We start from the raw sequence: 19,149 nt of genomic DNA on the forward strand, positions 1-19,149 counted from the left end.
TTGGGCTCTGGTTGCCATTTTTCCAACATATATCCAACTAACGTTAGCCTACTTAGTCAATGATGTCCCAGAACTGAAAATTCCTTACATTCTTCCAAAAACCTTCCTTTGTGTTCAGCGGAAAGACAGACATGTATACAGGTCTGAGGGTGTTAATGATGGCGTAAACGGAAACAAGTTCATAGTTGATCAATAGATAGCAAATATCCAAACACATCCCCCATCCTCAGTTACGCATAGCTGATTTCGGGTCATCTCTGTGATGCGTTTTCAGGCACCGACGAAAAGCGCGTGCCAGTTAAAGGGGAGGATTCCTTTAACAACGTGCGCTCACGCAGGAAACATGACGTCACGTGTTGCTTTCCCTACAGTCCTTCAGCCAGCGGAGCGGAGGGGTCGAAGAGGGAAGTAGAAGTCTAGAAAAGGCATTTCAGCTCTTAAACTGCTCCGTCCAAATAAAAACATGACCACGACCGAAGAAAACATCTTCCTTTTCGTCCCGAATCTGATAGGTGAGTGTAAATCCATCGTTTCCGGTCTGACGAAGTTATCGGAAGCTGCTCGTAGAGTTCAGCTCAGTGGGATTCGTTTCACAACAGCGTTTATTTTATTGAGCGTCTGTTTATGAATGTAATTTGTTTGGATATGGGTGATGTGTTGCCTTCTGATGAAAACAAAACAATCCCATTATAAACGATCAACTCTATATCAATAAAGCCATTACAAAAACCTTTATGCAGTCTACGTTGGGGTGACACTTTCATTCCAATGGGACCCATTCATCAGATAACACCCCGCCAGTAAACCAGATTTGTATCGTTGTATCGTTTTCCTCCTCCTCTTTAGGATATGCACGTATTGGGCTGGCTCTGCTATCCTTCTTCTTGATGCCCTGCTGCCCAGGTCCAGCAGTATTCTGTTATCTACTGAGTGCGCTGTTGGATGCCTTCGATGGACACGCAGCCCGGGCTCTCAATCAAGGTTGTTATCTATAGACATAAGTTTCATATGTTGTCTTTATTTTTATTTTCTCACTCTTTTTATCCTTCCCTTAGGTACAAAGTTTGGGGCCATGCTGGACATGTTGACAGATCGTTGTGCTACCATGTGTTTGTTGGTAAATCTGGCACTGTTGTACCCGTCCTACACTTTCCTGTTTCAGCTCAGCATGTGTCTGGATGTGGCCAGCCACTGGCTGCACCTGCACAGGTTTGTTAAACTAACAAAATCCTCGATTCACCACGGAATCTAAATATGATTGAGTTGGCTACTCTACTTGGGCAAACCAAATGTTTTTTCAGGAGACCGCCTTAAAGTGATAGTTCACCCAAAATTTTAAATTCTGTCATCATTCACTCACCCTCAGATTGTTCCAAACCTGTATAAATGTATTTGTTCTGTTTGGTTACTGACATTCTTTCAAATATCGTCCTTGGTGTTTAGCAGAACAAATACATTTATACAGGTTTGGAACAATCTGATGGCGAGTAAATGATGACAGAATATTATATTCTGGGTGAACTATCCATTAGGACACATAACTATGGGATTTTTTTACCTGTGTGAATTTTTGTGTTTATAATCTGTTTCATTCTTCCTGTTTCTGTTAGTTCCACGATGACGGGAGCCACCAGTCACAAAGCCATTGACCTCTCTGGCAACCCCATCCTAAGGCTGTACTACACATCCAGGGTAACAACACAGTCATACATTCCCAATATCCCACTCACTAGTTTTAAGCACATTTTTGTTGCAATCTGCTTGTGCATGTGGTCGCATCTGTTTTTAACATCTCTAGTGACACCAGTCTTCATATTGGGGATGTTAAGTGACATTTTAATTAAAATAAAAAGAGTCCTGTAAAGTTGTTATTCAGTTTTCTTGTAGGATGCTGCAATAAATGGTTGATCTAATATATGCATACCTAATAATAAAATTGCTCAATGTTTTTTTTCCACAGCCTGTGCTGTTTTTCATGTGTATGGGGAATGAGCTGTTCTTCTGTCTGCTGTATATAATGTACTACATTGAGGAACCCCAGGGTGAGTACCATCAGTCAGTGTTACTTTGTTGCTTTGAAATTTCAATATTGTGTCAGATTTATTAATTTAAGAATTATTGGTTATCTTGTATTTTTAATGAGGCAATGAAGAATCCTCATGGAGTTTTGAGAGAATAACCATCATTCTCTTTCTTTTCTGCACAGTGTGGCTGCAATGGCTGCTGGCAGTGTGCGGTATAGTCTGTGTGCTGAAGTCTGGCATAAGTCTCCTGCACCTCATCACAGCCTCCCGCAATATGGCTGCCATCGATGTCGCTGACCGTGTGAGAGAGAAGAGCAAAGCAAAATGAGAGAGAGAGATAAAGAGAGAGCAGAAGCAAACAAAGAGAGAAAAGGAGATGTGCGAGAGATGGTGCTTTTCAATATCAAAAGAGAAAGCAGTGATATTGTTGGTAGTCCTAAAAATACTGAAGGCCAGTGTAGGATGAGTAAATGGAAATAAATCATGGGACCTTTCAATGCCTCGGTATAAGCATTTAAATTGATTTAAATATTGATTATCAATGCTAATATACCATGGCAAATATTTTATTCATACTCCTATAGTTGTGCTTTTTTTTTGCTTTTATTGGAATTAATTGTAGTATCAGTGTACCATGCTTACGTTTGTGAGTGTCAAATGGGTTTTAGGTGTCATTGGTTTGGGGTTTTCAGTTTATAGAAATGAAATGATTCATAATGATTACATTGATCAAAATAATACTTCATAAATATTTTAGAGTGGCTCTTATATTTCACAGCACCATTTTGTTTACAAATACACATACAGGCACATTCCACACTTCAACTTAAAGCCACATGAGTATTATTGTATTTGGCTGTTGATGATATTTAATTGTTATTGGCCTTCATCTGATATCTGATGTTGTGGCTGTCCAGCACTGTTTGATTTAGACTCGTATTGGTTTTGTTGCAGATATGTCCAAATATTTATATGTTTGAATAGAAGTTTAAAGCATTTGTTTATATAAAAGTTGTGGTATCAGTTTCTGAATGTATTGCTGGGTTTTGGCAGGGTGCAGAAATATACATTATGATGTGTTTGAGCAACTGAATACCCTGAAGTTTAAAAGCTACTGTTATAAATTAGTTTACAACTTTGGGGTATTCGGGTATATGTAAAGCATAAAGAGAGCTTGTTGACTATAAAGAATATCCTTTTACACCGTAAAAGGTAACTTGACTATAAATATACCTGACACCACATGCAGTTGTTAGTGTATTTATTCATTATTTTAATATTTAAATAGCGTTTTCATGTTATGTCACAGCTTGTCTGCTATGTATTTAATACCATCGAGCGCGTGCAATTATTATCGGCAGTGATCTGGAGACGCTTATTATTTACAGCGGATGCGTCTGCGTGCGTCTTTACCTTTAAGGACCTGCGACGTTTTTGGTGCACAAGACAGCTCGTCTTCCCCACATACGTACGGACGCTCTTCGATTATTTTTGTGTTGCGGTACGTGTCTTCAAAAAGCATCGCGCGGACGCTTTCTTTATCTTCTCTCGACATTAATGTTGTAATTTGCGTCGGCCAAACTCACGCGTCGGAGGGGTGCGAGAGGACGACACCGAGCTCGAGAACATCGCGTAGAGGAGGGGACGAAGACACGGAGGGGGTGTTCTCTCAAAATATACTATCCCTTTAAAACAAGGGGGACACGGCGGTGGGGGAGAGATAGCGGGGCAGAGAAGACGGGATAAAAAAAGAAAAGGAAGAAAGAGCGAGGGTGGGAGGGTGAGAGTATTGCAGGGGGAAAAAAAGAAAAATGTCATCCTCTCGATTGAAATGCCGAGGCGGAGCCATGGACAACGACCGGTAAAGTGCTCTCAAGACGGGAATGGGATTTAACGCAGCGCCGAGGCTCGAATAGATGCCGATGGGGCCTGGATGGAGAATATTATAATAAATATGATGGCATGAATTTTATCCACGCCATGAGATCGCTAACAGCAAACAAACAATAAAATGCCATTTGGTTTGAAAATGATATTATTTTGCATGAAAAAATGTGTTGTTTCACATGGCGGTGTCATTAACGAGAAAGCATTACATGCAGTTAAACTAATGTTATGCATCCTAAAGCATGACGAGCCACCGGTATATGACAACGGGGCGTTGCACCCGCCAGTTATTTTGAGAGATTGACAGCTGTAAATCAAGTAAATTTCACATCATCATTAATAATCGAGAGTGTCAGTGCTCTGTTTTAATATTTAGTGCTGTTTAAAAATATTACTGTTTTAGTGTACTTTTTAGATTTTAGTGGTGGCGTCGTTTTGCATGTAGTTGCTTGTCATCAATACAAAGCACGGAACAAACTCGTTGTATAAATACTTAACACTTAAACAAACAGAAAGAACCCTGTCAAGGAAAAAAATAGTTTAGTCCAGACGGCAGCTGTACACTTTCACACCTCAAGATGGATGCAGCTTGGAGCAACTTCCTCTTTCAGGTAAGAAAATATTTCTGAGGTTGCAATATAAGGGTTAGAATTGAAAGAATGTCACCGGCTTTTAATTTGCTAATTAACAAAAGCTCAGTAATACTGTGCCACTTTCCTTCAAAAGTAAAAGCAGTTTCAAATTTGTGATTTTGCCACTTCCAACTACAGACTCCGCCTTCACAGTCCCAAACTGATGCGACCCTCCAATCAGATCTTTTGCCCGAGCTCACTGATGCCACTCAGGACTCGCCTACTGAAGACATACCCCCGCCCCCATCCACGGTGGACACGGCAGCGCTGAGCGAGGAGCCTTTACCGGGTAAGGGAGGGGTAAGAGAGGAGGGTGGGAGGGGAGAGGAAAGAGAGGTTAGGCTGTGGCATTGAGTTGAGGCATTGCTGACATTTTTAATTGGGTAAGGTTAAAATGTGCTTCAGTATGCCCCCCAAAAGAAATCTGAAACAGTATTAAATGTTCATTTCATTCGGACCGAAATCAAAAATAGGATTGGTAGGCAACATGGTACAACAAGATGATCAAACCTTCCCTTCTATGCATCTGTTTCCCAGTGAAACCAGTTACTCGACCAGCCCGACCCGCACACATCTGCTCCATATGTAACAAGCAGTTTAAGAACAGCTATAACCTGCGGCGTCACCAGTCGGTCCACACCGGTGTGAAGATGAAGGACAGGGCTGCCAGAGAGAAATTAGATGGAGGGAAGGCTGGAGCACGTGTGGAGAGACAGACCATCCCGCTTTCCCTTCTTCATCTGTCCATACCTGCCTCTATACCTACAGCAGTCGACCCCATGGCCCATCCTTCCCCTATTGGAAATCAGCAGACAGTTTCTGTCTCTATTGCCCCAGCAACGGTTGCCATGACGGTCACTCAACCCCTCCCTACTGCAGTGGTGGTTACTGGGACAATGGTGCAGGTTGGTCTGTGTCCTGTTTTGCATACTTTGCATACCCGTGCTGTCCTGTCCTTGATGTTTAACCCAGCATGGCCTCAATTTATTATTTTAGTATTACCTATTATTATACCATATGCTCTCTGTTCTGTAACAAACTAAGATGCTTTAAGACCTCTTATCTACCAATTCCCTAATCTCACTCAAAATGAGGCTAATGCGTCAGCAGTTGTGTAACAAGGTCTCATACCTGCATTCACCTCATTTATCGAACATGCATAGTCAGTCGGTTAGTAGGTCAGCAAACATTGTTCTTGCTTTACTCAGAAAATAAAAACCTGTCACTTAATAATATTCATTTAACTAAATAACTTGTTTAAAGCACAAGAGGCACAAACCAAATAAATGAGCCCAGGTCACAAATCCTGACATGTTTCCTTCTTTTTCAGGCTGCACCAAATTGCAATGCAGACGACAACCTCAATAATCCCACCCCGATCCAAATATCTATCCCCATAACAAATCCTCTGCCAGTAAACGCAACTCCTAATCCCAACCCAAACCCCAATCCGGTAAGGAAGAACCATGCTTGTGAGGCTTGTGGAAAGGCGTTCAGGGACGTGTACCATCTGAACCGGCATCGACTCTCCCATTCCGATGAGAAGCCGTACTCCTGTCCGATCTGTCAGCAGAGGTTTAAGAGAAAGGATCGCATGAGTTATCATGTCAGGTCACATCAGGGAGGGGTAGAGAAACCATACGTGTGTCCTCATTGTGCCAAGGGGTTCTCTCGGTAAAACATTTACTTCCACATTCCTGTGCACAGGTTCACATGTATATGACAGTCAGGACATTTCCAATCAGTTGCATAAAAACACATGATCAATGTTTAAATAGTATGTTTTATTATTTATTTCGAAGGTTAATTCACAGCAGGTCGCAACAGTGAGAGTTATTTTGTAGATCTGAGACTGGACAAGGACTGTGAATGATATTGTTAATAAAGCTATAGAGAGATGCCCTAATTACTAATTTGAGACTTAAAGTGGGTTAATATGATGAGGAATTAGTGACCTTCTATGACTGTCTTTTTATCTATCTATACTCTATATAGAAACATTTACACCAGTGTACTGGCTTCAACAATGAGCCATTTTGAATTGAGATTTTAGCTGTTACTGTTTTTTTTAAGTTTTTGAAAACAACGGCATTATAGTTTCAATGTAAACCCTGAAGGCGGCGTTTTCCAAAAGCAATGACGTCAAAAGCATGCGTATTACGCGTTCAGTCTGTAGACACAAGCACGGAGGGTTTCTTTATAGTTCAACAGTACCATCCACTGAACTGGCTTGGATATTACATCGTTTTATTCGTTTTCCCGGATCCATGTAAATGCAGATCGTTTCGATACATTAAACTTTTCAGTAACGCAAAGGAAAACGTATTCGATAAAAAACTTTAAAGTTTTCCATTTGCGTTTTTGAAAAGTTCCACGTACACACGACACCCGTTCATCAAATTGGCTCGCATTTACACGGATCCAGGAAAACAGAAAAAACGCTGTAGTATGCAGCCCAGGCCAGTGAATGGCGATGTTGCACAGGACTTTTTAATACCGTTGGTCGACATATATGTGTGTTTGAAGTGTGTCCCCGTTGGTCTAATTGGTGTAGCAAATCCACATTTTCCTGGGGAAATGTTAATACATAGTCGGGCAGCGAGAGCTCACTGTAACGGGAAGCCGCCATATTGTTTTGGCTATACTCGCACGACTGAGTGTGTAATACGCATGCACGTGACATCATCGTTTTCAGAAAGTTCCGTCTTGCAGTTTACATGAAAAACGAAAATGGCGGCGTTTTCAAAAAGTTGCACATTGAGACGCATTTTCAATAGTTTGCGTTTTCAGTCCTCTATAACTCTGTTTCAGTGTAAACGGACAACCAAAATGCAAAATTTATTTTGCGTTTTCAGTTGAAAACGTTCTCGTGTAAATGGCCTCTTAAACTTTTGAACAATGAAAAAATCCTTGTCTGTTTTTGGCCTCTTTGTTGACTGTGGTTCACATAGAGATAGAGTGCAACTTTGTTCTATCTGTGTTTGACCCCTCTCTTTGTCTTCTCCAGGCCAGACCATCTTAACAGTCATGTGCGACAGGTGCACTCCACAGAAAGACCCTTCAAATGTCCGGTAATCAAAACCCACTGTTTTACTGCTATCACTGTCCAATCTGCTGGTCTTTATAGCGATCTTTAACCTAATAAATAAGTGGTCATGAGAACATGGTTTTAATGACAGATTTGAGGGTAAATACCACATTTGTGCTGATTCTGGCCTCAACTTGAATACTGAGTGATAACGTATTAGGTTACATTATAGCTATTGATATGTATATTCAATTGGGGATGCTTGTAAATCATTTCTATACTATCAACAGCATAGTGTTACAGATGAAGTGTATAGAAATAAGTGCTATTAAATCCTGAACATTCGTTTGAGTCATCCTCCCTCAATTTCTTTCGTTCATTATTAATCCCAAATCCATCAGCAGCGTATTTCATTACAACAGTGTAATGCTGCGTATTACAGTGACTTACTGTTACCATGTGGTTATGTATTTTAGCAAGTGCTTTTCTAGTCATATGTGATTGGACCTGTACGTGGGCTGCAGCCATATGTGTCTATTTGTGTGTGAGCCAAGGATGAGTCACAATGTGTGCGTCAGATAGGAATAGGGTGGACTATTTAAAAGAATGACGACGTATGTACTCTGAAAGCATTTGACGAATCATGTTTTTGGTTTGTGCAGACGTGCGAATCTGCATTCGCTACTAAGGACCGGTTACGAGCTCATATGATCAGACACGAGGATAAGGTTCCCTGCCACATATGTGGCAAACTTCTCTCCCCTGCTTACATCACAGATCACATGAGGGTCCATAACCAGTCACAGCATCATGTCTGCCACATATGCAACCGCAGTGAGTTTCATTGATTCATTCATTTGTGGTCTGATAAGAAAGGGGATTGTATTGACTACACTTTGGTTCCGCATAGGTTTCACCACGCTGACATACCTGCGTGTCCACGCTCAGAAGCACCACGGGCAAGAGTGGAAGGATGGTGGGGTCGGTCGTGGGTCCGGTCCAGGGGGGGTGCTGTTGTGCCAGTTGTGCGGGGTGCACTGTAAGACGCCCACACAGCTGCAGGGCCACATGGCCACACATGCCAACCAGACAGACCCCAATGTTCCCTGCCCCATCAGCAGCAGTTCAATTGCAACTGTGGCCGCAGCGGCTCCTGTTTCAAGCCCTCCACTCACGGTTGGCCTGCTGGTGACCGACTGCTCCAGTATCGCTCCTCAGAGCCACAGCTAGCCAAAAGCACACCACAAAGAGGGAGGGTGGGGTTTGATGGATGGATGGATGGAATGGGGATTAATAGAGACAATTGTACGAGAGGATTGGTCTAACCCAGACAGGTGAGGAATGAAGTAAACTAGGCAAGCTGATATATTGAACATTCACAAAGTTGTGATTCAGAGATCATTGTGTATATAACAATGATTTTAATTAGATGTAACATGTGCCTAAAGTTTACATTAGTTTTTTTATATCGTCTCTTGGCAAAAATATTTTTTTGTAAAGATCAGTTCATTTTTGTGAATCAATTCAAAACTCAGTTTGTGTTGTCATTCAAAGTTTTAATATAATTCCCTTCATGGGTTTAACATGCTTGAAACTATTTAAAAACAAAATATATAATTGTTGTGTGCATGTAAAGGAATAAGATATTAATATGTGCAGATGTTTGTTTTAACCATAACATCTGTTTTTAATGTAGCCTCCTGTTATCCCGTGTTTTGTGTAATTTGTTTATTAATGGAGGTATTTCCATAGAGGAGGAGCAATTGGGAATGCAAATCAACTTTACCAATCAAACCTCACTGTTTTCCTACTCCAGGATTCCATGGAAATGCCAACACAAAAATTGCCATGGGAACCTACTCGTTACCCAACCCAACCCCTCCCATCCACTTTCCATCTTCCTGGCACTGTGCTGGAACGTAATGACTTTCTTCAAAAGTGTGACATATCCTCAAAAAACATAATCTTGCTTCAAATTCATTTTTATGCAAAGATAGACCAACAAGGCACATTGGATCGAGTGCTCCTCGTATGCTTTGATCTGGTATGATGGATGCAGTCTGATATTGTTTTGAAGAAAAAAAACGTTGTTTTTATGACGATCTGGTGGATGAATGTGTTGGGTGTCAGTCATTTCCCCATGGAAAGATCACTCTGGTTTTAAATGTTCATTATGAAATTCCACATAGGAATGTAGAAGAGTAAGAAGAATTGACACGTTATGCCTCCCAACCATTTCCTTATATTATAATAGCTCACATTAACTTATGGTCTTGAAAATGAAGAAGAAACATTTTATTAATGAATACACTCTGTTGTAAGAGATCATTACATTATAAATGATCTTTACATGAATTGACCACTATACAGAACGTCCGAGGGGGATCAAATATGGTGCCATTTCCTCTCTTTAATCCGTGCAATGGGGTGTTAGGATTTCAAACTTAACATGGACAATAATATTTGTAATTTATGTGGTATATGTGAAAGCTGCAAAAGCATATTGTTTAATGCCTCCTTTGATATTTCTCACAGTTCTCATTGATCTTGATTTATCTACTAGCTTTTGTTTTCAAGTGAGGATGTTAATTGTAATGTTAATGAAGCTGCATAGGATTTTTCAAGTTCTGTTTGTGTTGATGCTTGTTAAGCCAATATGTGTTGGTGTCACTGTACTCTTATCCTATGAATCTCTGTACAATGATCGTGCACCTAATTATACTGCATTTAACTAACTGCAGACTCTGTTCATCTATTGGGATATTCTTTATTGTGTATGTCTAGTTCCCTTCTATGTTGATATATAGTATGATAGGTCATGCGACAGGGGTGTCGCACTTTCTAGTAATAGGAAACTTTTAAGTATCCAATTGTCGTTCTTTATGAAACATTACAGAAAAAAATTTTGGTAGTGAAACGTATTATGTAAGAGAAACTGATATCTACTTCAAAATTAATATAATTTAAAAACTAGTTGGTTTTAGTAATAGTGAAATAGGGATTTTGGCCTTTCACACATCAAATGTCTTTTCCATTCCATTTTTCATCTAAACACACCACAAAATCATTGTTTTGTAAAAAACATTGTTTGGCTGGGTCCCCATACAACCTATAACTGCATGATTTTAACCTGTTATAGCATTTCTTTTCAATATACAGTAAAAATGCATGTTTTCATCATTTAGAACCTTTCTAAAGCATTTAAAGAAGCCAAGTGGGTTATCTTTCTTATTAAATCTTCCGTTTCAAGTAAACGGCTAAAATGACCTATAATATATTCCAATTATCCAAAAATTTAATATTTAATTACCAATTTTCTTTCATATAAAATGGAACCTTGGACTTTCTGTTTGATTTGTAGTGAAAACATGGTTAAATTAAAATGATATCTACATTTGTTCCATCTAACACCAACCTATCTGAATTAATAATTCAGGCTCATCTGCAACCTGTTACCTATTATGGCATATAAATAGGCTATTATAAATGTGATATTAATTGAATGTTTATCATTTAGATGGATACTTGTATGATAATTGTATTTGGACCATTTTAACGTTTGTGAATGGTTATGAAACGGCTAAAATCATTTTTTATTTGAGCTGCTGCTGGGGACTCGCCACTTGGTGAAAAATATTTTTTATAGTTCCAGACCCTATTTACACCCTCTTCGTGGAAAGTGTATAGTCGTCTAGTCTGTATTAACACAGGACAGTGAACGGTTAAATCGCATTGTTTACACCGGTGGTCCTACCCTCCCCCATTCGCTCATCCCTCCTTTCTTTCACCTCATCTCCAATCCCCCTCTCTCAGCTCCTCCTTCTCCTTCACTACCGCTATTTCCAACAGCTGATTTCCAGATCTGACAGAGAAAGGCGTCCACAGACGGTCGGGATTTGGCATCGGGAGGATTTAAAGCGGGTGAAAATGCAGAGAAAACGCTGCGGTCAGCCAGCATCAGCGATGCAGATTTGAGCTCCGTCGCCTCTGCCATCAGCTCCGAGAGGTTAGCCGCTGTGCTAAAGCTAACTTTACAAACATCTGTAGCGAATAAACGCACATTACCGCGATTTAACACAGACCACGGCTCGGCTTTTCTTCGTCGTTATGCATTAGAAAAGAGTATACATACTTGATGTCCCGTGTTCGGTCTAAATATTCACATTTGTGAACATAAACAATCATATATAGGTCATGAAGCAGATGAATTAGCCCGCTTGAGCTAGCCGGGGGTAACAGCTGGTGAGGTCGCGTTAGCTACAACCGGAGAAGCTCTTGATAGAAAATGCAAAGCCGTCAAATGATATCAAACTGAGCAAAAAGGAAAGAAAGTGAGTTTGTGTGTTGGATGACGGATGTGGTGTGCAGAAGGCTTATCGTAGCTAAAATAATAATGTTGCAACGTCTCGTTGCAGGGTAGCTTGTTAGCTTGGCTACATAGAGGAAAGAGGTCACTGCGAACAAAGATAAGGAACTAAAAGTGCTGTTTAATGCTGTTGGTCCGTCTCCAGACAGCTTTGTGAAGGGTGTCCAGACGTTGTAGACAAAGGTGTTGACACACTTCAGCACAGACTGAACACACGATTAAAGTACATAACGTTAGACCTTTGGCATACGCTCGGTTTGGGTTTGCTACTGACAGTTTTGGGTCCCTTGTAACTAGTAACTACGTGACTAGTTACTGTAATTTAATGCCTGTCTTTTTCCCTTGAAACATTATACAAATATTGTTCTGTAATTGAATTACAGTTACTTTTGATGTAATTGAACCAAATGCTGCGTCATATATTCAATAGTAGAAATGGCATAAAAATGACAAGTCTTACTTTAAAATGGGTGCTTTAATGTATCCTTCTCACATTTGTATACTTTGGTTAGTTAATAAGAATAGTTTATGTAGTTATTTATTTGGATGTTTATTTGGATTTAGGTTTAGACCTAAACTACATTTCGTTACACTGTACTTGTATATGTGTAATGACAATAAAGTTTAATATAATCTAATAAAAAAATCAATTCAAATCAAGGTTGATATAGGATAAAGAAAGTCATTAGTAATAAGTAATTAAGTACTTTTTGGAGAGAGATATGTAATTTGTAACTAAGTATTCATTACTTTTTCATAGTAACAACAACACCGGTTACAGGGAGTGTTAAACTGGCAATGTTTTAAGTTATGTTAATTTCATGTGCAGTCTAAAGGTGCTATATAATAAAAGTTGTGAGCTCTGAGCACAGGAAATGCATCTTCTCTTTTTGTATTCTTTGGAAAACAATGTCAACAATGTTATCTTTTTATTGAGAGTAATGACACAAGCACATCCATGACCTGTAGCTTATACATTCACATTTTACAACTTCAGTTGGATACGTTTTATGAATATACCCATGTAACCACATGCTTTGCCTAAAAACAACTGATTCTTGTTTTGATCCAGGATGGCCTTCCATGGGTCCACTCGGCCAACAGTATGTGGTAATTTGTTCCCTGGATCAGAGTTAGGACATAAATATTTTTGCGTCAGCACCACGGCTGGCAATACCTCAACAGGGCTCAGCGCAACGCCAAATCCGACCGGACCCAACGCACCAGCTGGGACTCCCAGGCACCCGGCATCTCTTGGAGGCAGCGCAGGTGGAGGGGCGGCCATCCCGCAACCTCACAGTAACCCAGCAAGTGAAGTTCCAAGTCCAGCAGAAATGGAGCCTGATCGACCTATCGGTTACGGCGCATTTGGCGTGGTCTGGTAAGTACACCGGATATGGACTTGATGGATGTCTATAGATGTATCTAGGTATATATGTGATATATTTAAAAAAAATGCTTTTGTAGGTCTGTGACGGACCCTCGAGATGGACGTAAGGTGGCTTTGAAGAAAATGCCAAATGTCTTCCAGAACCTGGTCTCCTGCAAGCGTGTGTTCAGGGAACTCCGGATGCTGTGTTTTTTCAAACATGACAACGTATGTTTTAGAATGGAGTAAAAGCATGTGTGGCAGTGTGTAACTTAATGAGCGGGTGTGTTTTTGATGGCATGTTTTGATTTAATATTGGAAATTTGCTTTGACAGGTGCTGTCTGCCCTTGACATTCTCCAGCCTCCACAAATCGACTGCTTTGAAGAGATGTATCCTTCTGTTTTATTTCTCTCTCTCACAAGGGGAATCCTAATGCCTCAGTAATGAGATGATTAAGTTGTTGTATTGTTTCCAGCACTACAGTATGACTGTAAACCCAATAAAGAGGTTGCTATGCTATAAATGCATGTATTTGCAGAGAGATCTCTTGGAAGGACTGCTTACATCAAGTACTCCTTTAAATTCTAGAAAAACAAGAAAATGCAAAAACACCAAACACGTAATAAGAAAGAACTTGTTGCACCACTTTCCCGTAATTTTCTAGAATGTTTATTTTATTTGTAGTGGTTTATATCGAGATGTGTCGAAGATCTGTTATCTGCTTGACTGGAGACGTTGTAGATACGTTATCACTGAGCTCATGCAGAGTGACCTACATAAAGTCATCGTTTCTCCACAGCCTCTCACCACAGATCACATCAAAGTGTTCCTCTACCAGATACTCAGGGGTGAGTTCACATCTGCATTACATGATAACAATGGAGTAGAAGAAAAGTTAGCTTTTTTTAAACATAACAACGTTGTCATAACGTTCATACGTTCTAAAACAAGTAAATGCTATACTGTAACACGCCATTGTTGTTTTGGCCTAGACTGAACCCGTAATATGAATGTGCATGACATCAGCGTTTTCACAATTTTTTTTGTCATTTGTTGTTTAAACGAGCATCGAAAATGCATAAAGAGTTGGTTTAGTTGAAGACGTTGGCCATCTAGACTAGAGTATCTGGACAGATAGGGGTTAGTTGCATTACTCCATGGGATTCATCTTTTAATCGGTCTGTGAGGCTTTAATCGCGTGTCATGAAAATAACATTTTGTTATGGAATTCCTACCCAGCCGTTTATTTCATTTAGAGCGTTTTTGATTTTCATTGCTGGAAGAGTCAAACCAGTTTTGTAATCGACACCATGTTTGTGTACATAGAATGGAAGATGATGCTACTAATTGTATCCGTCAAATTATTTCAATACAGTCATTCAACACTATGTAGTTTGCAGAGCATGACATGTGAAAGTCTTAATATTTCAAATGAACAATGCACCCGTTTTGTGCCGCAGTAAAGAATTGTTTCTCTAATCGGAGTCTCTCCCTCTGTTCCTCAGGACTGAAGTACCTGCACTCAGCAGGCATTCTGCACAGAGACATCAAGCCAGGGAACCTGCTGGTCAACAGTAACTGTCTGCTTAAGGTACCAAATGCGCCCAAATAATAATGATACTCTGTGCAATAAAGTAAAATGAGAAGTTGAGAAATGTTGCCGTCCTTTTTTATTTAGATTTGTGACTTCGGTCTGGCACGAGTGGAGGAGCCAGACCCTTCTCGTCACATGACCCAGGAGGTGGTGACGCAGTATTACCGCGCTCCGGAGGTCCTGATGGGATGCCAGCATTACACGTCGTCTATAGACGTTTGGTCTGTAGGCTGCATCTTTGCAGAGTTGCTGGGTCGTCGCATTCTTTTCCAGGCTCAGAGCCCCATACAACAGGTACGGCCATAATACATTTAATAATCTTTTTTTGTATTTCGCATTGTGTTTTGAATGTCCCCTCTCCCTCCCTCTCTCTCTCTCTCTCTTTCTCTCTCTCTCAGTTGGACCTTATCACTGATCTACTCGGAACTCCTCCTCTCTCTGCCATGTCATCTGCATGCGAAGGAGCCCGAGCGCATATTTTAAGAGGACCTCACAAACCAGTTCTGTACCATTCCTTCTATTAAATGCTAAAAAAGTTATTTATATTTCTATAGATTTCATTGGCTAGAAGTTACTTTTTGTCAGTGTTATCCATAAATACTAAAAGTTTTTAAATAATAATTTTAAGAAACAATGCATTTAATCTGCGGTATGAAAAGCTGCACAATTTTTAATATATCTTTTTAATACTTGACAAATCCGGTTGTTTTAGGAGGATTTAAATTGACTGATCTGCCCAAACTATTATTCAGCTGTACATTCAGGGATAACTGCTTTTCATTGACAGTGTTGTAAATTTCAGTTGTGTTCTGTCTCCCTCAGCCATCACTGTCTGTTCTGTACATGCTGTCTGATGGGGCCACACACGAAGCTGTTCATCTTCTGTGTCGCATGCTTGTGTTTGATCCGGTATGTATGACATTATAATTGAATTCTGTGTATGGTGTTGGTGTTACATTTTTTGGGCTATCACTCCAGCAATTAATCAGTCTGTCTCTATCTGCAGGCCAAGCGGATCTCAGGCAGTGACGCTCTGTCTCACCCGTACCTAGATGAAGGTCGTCTGAGGTACCACACCTGCATGTGCAAGTGTTGTTATTCTGTGCCCAGCGGTAGGGTGTACACACGGGACTTTGAGCCACCCGCCGATCGCCCTTTTAGCCACAACTATGAGCAGAGTATGCACTCCGTCTGGCAGGGCAAAGGTGACTGGCTTTTCATCACTCTCGTCTTTCAACATGATAAATGTTCCTTCTTTTGTCAAGGACCTTATAATGGCTTGCTTTCTCTTTTGGTCTTAGAGCTCATTCATCGTTTTATAACAGAGCACCAGCAAGGCAAACGAGTGCCTTTGTGCATCAATCCCCAGAGTGCTGCGTTCAAAACCTTCATTAGGTCAGTACAAGAACCCAAACCTCACATTTACTTAACTAGCATTTTACATAAGATTTTGGTCATTTGCTATAATTTGGCCATTTTGGAAACTGCTAATTTTATTTGCATTTGACACATTATTTGTGATCTCAAAATGGCTAAATGTGTTCTGGTTAAGTATATCGAGGCCATTTTGGATGTGTCTTGGCCTTAGCAAACATAAACAACTCTCTCATTAAACTTTTACCTTTTTTTCCTGTATCAGATCTACGGCCTGGCATTCCTCTAAAGTATCAAGGAAAGAAGAGAGATGAGGTAGATAAAATGGGATTCTAGGAAATGTGGAGCAGGCTTGTATTGGAGATCGTTGAAGATGGTTTTCGAGGAATGACATGCTTTTAAATGAATCTTCAGCGCTCCTGAACACGGGAAACTTTTCACAGAACTGATTAATTATGCTTCTGATGCTTCTAGGAACATTTTTATACTGACATTGGTGTAGAGGATTATGGGAAATAATTTTTCACAACAAAAAAAATCTCACGGCTTGTAGAGTTTTGACTAATGCGCCAGCATCGATGTTGTGCAATACAGATATCTGGAATAATGCAACTGACAAGACTTTGCTGACGACGATTTTAATGCGGCGTATCACAGATGAGATAAGATGACGTGGTCCACGAGTCCATTTCTTCGCCCTCATGGCCATCTGAAGTCTGCCAGTGTATCTCCAAACTGTTTATAGACTTTTATCACTGTGTTCCTTTTGCGGGTTTTAGGTTTTATTCTTAATCTTCGGGTAACCAAAAGTTCCTAAATCTTTAGATTTTTTTTTCAGTTTTAACATTCCCTGCTTTCTGTTCAACAGCACTCAAAATGTGTGCTTCAACAGTTATTTAGTTTGGAGTTTTACATGGTTTTATTCTGACGCTTTCTTTCTAACCTCCTCATATGTCTTGTAGAGAACATTGCATCTCCTGCGCAAATGATTCTTGAGCAAATGTGTTTTAGATATGTATTAGATTGCTGTATATGGGTGATTGTGTCTGGGAGAATATTCTACTTTTTACACGTATCTGTGGAACAGAAGTTTGTATCGTTTACAAAGACTCTCCACCTAAACCATTTTTCCAAAGGTCTCCTCCCACACTTAGGACCAAACAAGATTTACACCAGTATCCTGTGCTCTGATTGGGTGAACGGAAAAGACACCCAAGGTTTCTGGTTGGATCTTATTTATTTTTTTCTCTTTAATTTATTGTCTTGTCCAGCTTGTTCTGTGTTGAGTAGGCAGAACGGATGTGTCTGTTTCTTGGAGGCATGAATGAGATATCTGGTCTGTGCATATTTTTTGAAAACTTGCGTGGAGAGTTTAGGGAACGTGCAGTGTTGTACTTTTGAAATGTTTCATTACCTCAACAGGCCCAACAGGTTCAATGGGCTGTGGTGTGTATAGACTGAACCCAATCATTTTATCACAAATGTACTGTAATAGTTAAATGACGTCAAGTGTGCGGATCTACAGTCTCTCCCTCCGTCGATTTCTCTGAAGTTCTGCATCAGTCTACGTTTCCCCTTTTTAGAGTAAGGGATTGGCAGGACAGTGGCCGATCGATGCGTTTAAGATAGTTGTTGGGGAAATGCTGCTGTTTGTTTTGACTAATACCTCCAAAACCTCCCCGACTCATTTGTAAAAGTAACGTCTAGAGCTCAGGTTTCATATGATATAATATGGACTAGACTGTAGACACAATACTTATATCCACGGCAGGGTAATTGTATATGGGCAATTGCTGGTGCTCTTTGTGAATATATTGTAGAAGCCTCAATATTCTCAAATGCCCAGTACCGTAAATGCCTGTCTCATACCACTAGGTGGCAACAAACGCATAGGCTGATTCCTCGTTAAAAATGTCTCTGAATGCATGTATGTAAAGACTTTACTTGTGTTTGCAATTGCAGTGCATTAGGAGTTTTATTTTAGAAACTTTAAATGTGCTGTTGCTATTTAATTTTATTACAGGAACATATTTGGTTCTTTTAGCATTTTGTTTTCACGTATTGCGACCAATTTTAGGTTTTGTCTTTAATTTTGTTGACATTGTTTTATGACCACTTTTGCTATTGTGTTGGTAGGAAATCTAGCAGAGTAGACACAGAAAAATGAATATCGATGGGTTGGTGTAGTTTGGTGGTTTAGTCTCACCGACTGCCAAGCAGAAAGTGAACATTTTAAGTAAATGGTTAAATTCATTTAGTTGTAAGATAGATGTTAGACTTTAAGATGCTGAACTTGATATTCGTGTCAATGACTATTATGGCTTTGGTAATATGATTGAACAGTTGTTTTAAGATGGTTATTATTTGTTAACTGTTTTGTTAGATTTTTTTTCTTTGTCTTTGCATTTTAGAAGAAAAAAGTTTTTGGACTTTTGTGTTCCCAACAAATACTTGAAGTTTTTAAGAAAAAAAAGAAAAGTGGATTAGTTTAAAATGGATATTAAAGCGACCGACACTGGAAACTTTGACTCAGCATCTTTTTATATTCTATGTTTTAACCATTTGTCATATGAATTTGGTTGGTCATACTGCTTTAAGTATCTCAACCCGATTTTATTTAATATGACTAAATCACGTTTATTGTAAATAACGCAAATAATGGTAACGTAATGGCCAGATCAATTGTATAAAAAATCTTTCAAATATATGTGTGTATAATGTATAAAGAATAGATAGATGAGCTATATCTTAATGTATTAGCACTGCCCACTTAAAAACAAGGTCGGACCCTCAATAGTTAATGCGGGCTCGCGCTATCAGGTCACTTTGTTTTCAGTCGCCATTGGTAAATATCCCTGTCAGTCAAACCCTGA

The 19,149-nt window shown here is 39.8% G+C and overlaps 3 protein-coding genes across 4 annotated transcripts; all 3 read left to right on the forward strand.

The window, feature by feature from the left end:
* The first annotated feature begins 326 nt into the window (after positions 1-326).
* Positions 327-3,452, forward strand: cdipt (CDP-diacylglycerol--inositol 3-phosphatidyltransferase (phosphatidylinositol synthase)). Its single transcript, XM_079457265.1, has 6 exons — positions 327-512; positions 847-981; positions 1,056-1,209; positions 1,611-1,692; positions 1,961-2,042; positions 2,207-3,452. The coding sequence occupies exons 1-6, from the start codon at positions 464-466 to the stop codon at positions 2,350-2,352; spliced, it is 648 nt and encodes a 215-aa protein (XP_079313391.1). The 5' UTR covers positions 327-463; the 3' UTR covers positions 2,353-3,452.
* maza (MYC-associated zinc finger protein a (purine-binding transcription factor)) lies at positions 3,436-10,520 on the forward strand. Of its 2 annotated transcripts, none has more exons than XM_079457255.1 (8): positions 3,436-4,522; positions 4,682-4,832; positions 5,081-5,448; positions 5,874-6,217; positions 7,551-7,614; positions 8,234-8,405; positions 8,482-8,905; positions 9,388-10,520. In XM_079457255.1, exons 1-7 carry the CDS (start codon positions 4,490-4,492, stop codon positions 8,799-8,801), a joined length of 1,452 nt encoding a protein of 483 aa, XP_079313381.1. In that variant the 5' UTR covers positions 3,436-4,489; the 3' UTR covers positions 8,802-8,905; positions 9,388-10,520. The 2 variants fall into 2 exon arrangements, with proteins under 2 accessions (XP_079313381.1, XP_079313382.1); XM_079457256.1 differs by having other exon boundaries at positions 9,324-10,307.
* Positions 10,521-11,381: 861 nt separating this feature from the next.
* Positions 11,382-18,803, forward strand: nlk1 (nemo-like kinase, type 1). Its single transcript, XM_079457257.1, has 12 exons — positions 11,382-11,577; positions 13,010-13,318; positions 13,405-13,534; positions 13,642-13,697; positions 14,050-14,156; positions 14,814-14,899; positions 14,987-15,196; positions 15,301-15,402; positions 15,725-15,811; positions 15,909-16,107; positions 16,204-16,297; positions 16,542-18,803. The coding sequence occupies exons 2-12, from the start codon at positions 13,011-13,013 to the stop codon at positions 16,588-16,590; spliced, it is 1,428 nt and encodes a 475-aa protein (XP_079313383.1). The 5' UTR covers positions 11,382-11,577; position 13,010; the 3' UTR covers positions 16,591-18,803.
* Positions 18,804-19,149: the final 346 nt, after the last annotated feature.

Source organism: Barbatula barbatula (assembly GCF_947034865.1).
Source record: "Barbatula barbatula genome assembly, chromosome: 5".
Taxonomy (NCBI): Eukaryota; Metazoa; Chordata; class Actinopteri; order Cypriniformes; family Nemacheilidae; genus Barbatula; species Barbatula barbatula.